A 3,971-nucleotide genomic window follows, 5' to 3' on the forward strand; every position below is an offset into this window, starting at 1 on the left:
ACTTCCATTCCAATTTCCTCAGCGGTCATTTTGCTCCCCGAGATGATAGGGCGATGGCTACTATCGTGAGGTTGATGTTGGGTTAACGGCTTATTGTATTCGACAGAGGACTGGGCCTGGTCCGGGTAGTAGGTCTGCCTGGTACGAGAGACCCTAAGGTCAGCAGAGGCCTGGGGGACCACCCCTGTTGACCTTCCCGACCATTCAGGGGAGGAGTCTCGTTGGAAGTCCGCCTCAGGTCTATCGGGGGACACCGCTTCGTGTGGAGGCTTGTAGTACTGCGAAGACGAGGAAGACGACGACGCTGCTGCTGCTGCTGCCTGAGAGCACACAGGTGGGGAGAACCGTAGCACTTCCCTATTCACTTCGTTGTATTCCCTGGCCTCCCCTTGATAGACCTGACAGACCGCCCTTGCCACGTCGTTGACGGGGTGTTGGGAGATCTCACCACTAGGGAAGAGGTGGAAGAGTACAACTGGTAGTTTGCTTATCTGAAGGAGGACCCGTAAAGGACGACTGAGGCCTATGCCGTACCAAAGCGTCTGCCTGTATTCCAGTGCAGTAGCCTGTCCGCAGTAGGATGTCCCTATACACGGCATCAGGCACTTCATCATGGTCAATGTAGTGGCATCGTGACTGTACTAGGACCACCATCAGGCGCTTCTCGAGAGCTAAGTCCACCTGTTGTCCATTCCGCCGAGCGGTGTAGAAACCACGCTGCTGATCTGAAGACATCTCCTGAAGAAATTGAAACGTGGGTGGTGAGCATATCTGATCGTAGGTTCGATCCCCGGTGACGTCATTTCTCCTGCATTTTTTACACGGCTTCACTGACTTAGCTCTTGAAGGGGCGAGCTGGGGCCCGTATTACGGACAAGTGAAATGCACACTGGGGGAGATGACCCTTCAATGGCAGGGGTCTGTATCTTCGCCGAAATATGCCTCTACGATATACCTCAGGGCTGCTTCTAACGATATGGAATATTCTGACAGCTGCTCTCGAGAGGTTCCTTTAGAGCGGCTAGAGCTGAGTGCTTCTAGGTTACTCGTTGTTCAATAATGGAGTTCGTGGCCATCTCGAGTAAAGGTGTTGAGATCTACTCTACTGCCAGTAGTGACCCGTCTAAGCCCAAATACGAACTCCCGACAGGCGCTAGGAGCCCTGATGGCTTCACTTACAGTAAGGCTAAGATGGATTTATCGCGTGGGGATAACATATCAGGTCCGGACGGCTTAATGTGCGGTGTTCTCACCCAAAAAGGTGACGTTGACGTCTACGACTGTACCAAGGGGTACACCAAGGTAGTAGTGGTAGTAGTAGTAGTAGTAGCCGTTATGTAGCTGTATTAGATCCTAACCTGCCGACAACAGGAGAGTTTCATTCGTAACTTCTACTTCTCTCCTAAAGGGACCTTCCTAGTAACCTACGAAAGGTACTCCACTGAGACTCAGAAGGAGAATGTCCATGTAAGCTCGGACGAGGGGTAGGAGTAGGTCTTTAGATCTTCCCCTCAGCTATGGCATCTCGAGACGGGGGAGATCATATGTAGTCTCATATTGAAACAGTCCAATCAACGTAATATTGGGTATAGTGGAAAAAAGGGGAACTCCCACGTACTGCTCGGAACGGAGAGCTCCTTCAGTGGTATCATAACAGAGTGTATGGACTCCCTACATGCTTCCTCTCCTTGTTGGTGTATTTTCTGAGGATTTTTCCACTGTGGTGAATTTCAGACTAAACTTGAGTTTTCCGAACTGAGCATCACTCACCCCCAGGAAGTGGCGTTGATAGGTATGTGGCCTTGCTTCAAGTGGACTAAGGACGAACGTGTATGCGTTCGTATGGTGACCAACGAGCTCCATTTCCTGTCTGGTCGGAGGCCCCAACTCACCAAAGAGGCCACCCTGTAAGGCTACTGTAAGGAGTAGGGAGGAAGATAATAAGACGGTTGCAGGTTCAAACTACGACTACCAAATGTTGCCTCATTCGAGCTCTCTCCAGACTGCAAGACAGTAGCCTGCTTTGTTGGCGAGAATAAGGGCCAGCCCGGTATGGTGAAAGTAACACCAACAAAGGCCTCCTCTTCCTCCTCCCTATTCGGTCTCTATAGGTCTACAGTATTACGTCTGCTGATACTAAGCTGCTAGGTCAGAAATCCTTCTTTAATTGTCAGACTTGCAATATGGAGTGGAACAGGGAAGGTGAGAGTGATGATGGCATGCTGGGAGTGTATCGCTTCAACAGGTTCGTCTCTGCTCATGACGGTCCATCAGGAGTCCGGCAGAGGACTTAGTCAGAACTATTATGGAAGCACTGGGTTCGTAGTATCATCACGTGAATGGATATGCTCATGGGGTTGGTCACGATAGGTTGTATTTCCTTCACCCCTCCCCTATGGGTCAAGCTGGTCAGAACGATCTCAGTCTCTGCACCAACAACGAACCAGTAAGAGCAGCACGCACTGTGAAGGATATCCAAAGATACTCAGGCACAAGCCTCGGCGTGGTCTCCCAATACTAACGAGTTCATTGCTCTAGTTGGGGACATGCCCCCACGCTTTCACTCAATGAGGGTGTCAGAGGTAGTGTGTCTGTTCTCGGGCGTGCGCGTTCGACCACGGCGGCGGCGTGTTAGGTGTGTCGAAGGTTACCTTTGGTCGTAGTCGGCGTAATACTCTGCTGTGGTCGCCTAACGGGCGGTACTTCCTCTCGGGCGGCTTTGGCAATCTCCCTGGCGAGGCTGATGTGTGGGATAAGGAGAAGTACGTAGTTGCTCAGTCCCAAGGCATGATGCTACCTGGGGCCCTTCGAGGAGGACTGCATGGGACGGAAATTCGCCTGACTAAATACACGGAGAATGGTTATTATTGTGATTGTCTCTGTTGTTGGTATGTGGTTTTTTGACATTGCTGATCACTGAATTTTGAAGAGATCCTATATTCAGCAGGAGATGATGATGTGGAGTTTTTGCCCACCTTTTCTCAGGCATATCAAGCTGGCCACGATGAGCCTTCCCTGCACGGTTTTATCGGATTGGGGAGCAGATGGACGTACTCTTCTAACGGCATCAATTGCTCCTAGAATGCGGTAGTAGGGCGTATTTAAGGTTGCACTTTGAAAGATACGGAATAGGCCCGGATGAGTCACATCGTGGCTGTTGTTTTTTGCTGTAGTTGTTAGTATTTGTTGGTGTTAGGGTTGATAACCACATCAAGCTTCACAACTATGATGGAAAGCAAACGTTGGAAATTCCCTTTGATGAGCTCTACTATGCTGGCTGGAGGCCCATGGACTCGTAGGATGGGGAGGAATCTTCGCTGTGCGTAGGGTGGGGTATCTTTGAAGGTCTCTGTTCGAGGATCTAGCGCCCTCACCACGTGTTGTGAAGGCGGCCACGACGGCAGCAAAGAAGGCCGCTAAGGAACCTGGTGAGATTGGGAATCTTGAGGTTGAGCGTGCATGATACGGAACAGCTCCAAATGTTGCCGATTTGTGGTAGTGATATTATTCGTTGTCAGTTGCCAAGGCTAAGGCGGCTTATAAGCCTCCAAGTGGGGGAGCATTCGCTGCAGCTCTGAGGGCTGAGCGTCACGCGATCGAGAAGACTGATGTTAAGGTAAGTGCCTCTCAAGAAATGTGCTTGTTGACTACCTTTGTTATCAGGTAGAGTATCGTCCTCCAGCGAGAGCCGTTGGAGCCCCGGCTAATCTGCAAGAGTTGATGAACAATCTGCCGCAGAGGTTGCCTCCTGGAATGACAGTACCGTTGCCACAGATGAATGGTAGTGGGGACGGTCGCGATGGGTTGAATTCCCAGAACTTCATTTTTTTCAGCTAAGGGAGGCTCTAACTCGTCCACGGCTGCTCGTAACGCCCGTAAGCGTGCTAATCGTGCTGCTGCTAAGGCGGCTGCGGCGGCGAAGGAAAGGAAAGAGAAGGAGCACGTGAGAAGGAAGAAGAGGAGGAGAAGAA

General features: G+C 50.9%; 2 protein-coding genes across 2 annotated transcripts in view; one reads left to right on the plus strand and one right to left on the minus strand.

The window, feature by feature from the left end:
- The window catches only part of Pmar_PMAR018241 (hypothetical protein), a gene marked incomplete at both ends in the record, with an annotated part of 2,259 nt that extends 1,524 nt beyond the window's left edge, over window positions 1–735 (minus strand). Inside the window, 3 exons of the mRNA XM_002778398.1 lie at window positions 3–320; window positions 366–491; window positions 535–735. Coding sequence (XP_002778444.1) covers window positions 3–320; window positions 366–491; window positions 535–735 — 645 coding nt within the window. The remainder of the gene's footprint in view (window positions 1–2; window positions 321–365; window positions 492–534) is intronic.
- A 324-nt stretch (window positions 736–1,059) lies between these two features.
- Window positions 1,060–3,971, plus strand: part of Pmar_PMAR018242 (conserved hypothetical protein) — a gene marked incomplete at both ends in the record, with an annotated part of 3,499 nt that continues 587 nt past the window's right edge. Inside the window, 17 exons of the mRNA XM_002778399.1 lie at window positions 1,060–1,180; window positions 1,223–1,302; window positions 1,351–1,467; window positions 1,516–1,576; window positions 1,793–1,907; window positions 1,956–2,061; window positions 2,112–2,202; window positions 2,246–2,318; window positions 2,371–2,446; window positions 2,490–2,582; window positions 2,647–2,762; window positions 2,986–3,087; window positions 3,197–3,295; window positions 3,346–3,455; window positions 3,519–3,616; window positions 3,664–3,781; window positions 3,834–3,943. Of these exons, the coding sequence (XP_002778445.1) occupies window positions 1,060–1,180; window positions 1,223–1,302; window positions 1,351–1,467; window positions 1,516–1,576; window positions 1,793–1,907; window positions 1,956–2,061; window positions 2,112–2,202; window positions 2,246–2,318; window positions 2,371–2,446; window positions 2,490–2,582; window positions 2,647–2,762; window positions 2,986–3,087; window positions 3,197–3,295; window positions 3,346–3,455; window positions 3,519–3,616; window positions 3,664–3,781; window positions 3,834–3,943 (1,686 nt within the window). The remainder of the gene's footprint in view (window positions 1,181–1,222; window positions 1,303–1,350; window positions 1,468–1,515; window positions 1,577–1,792; window positions 1,908–1,955; window positions 2,062–2,111; window positions 2,203–2,245; window positions 2,319–2,370; window positions 2,447–2,489; window positions 2,583–2,646; window positions 2,763–2,985; window positions 3,088–3,196; window positions 3,296–3,345; window positions 3,456–3,518; window positions 3,617–3,663; window positions 3,782–3,833; window positions 3,944–3,971) is intronic.

The sequence above is a fragment of the Perkinsus marinus genome, assembly GCF_000006405.1.
Source record: "Perkinsus marinus ATCC 50983 genomic scaffold scf_1104296949592, whole genome shotgun sequence".
In the NCBI taxonomy this organism is placed as follows: domain Eukaryota; phylum Perkinsozoa; order Perkinsida; family Perkinsidae; genus Perkinsus; species Perkinsus marinus.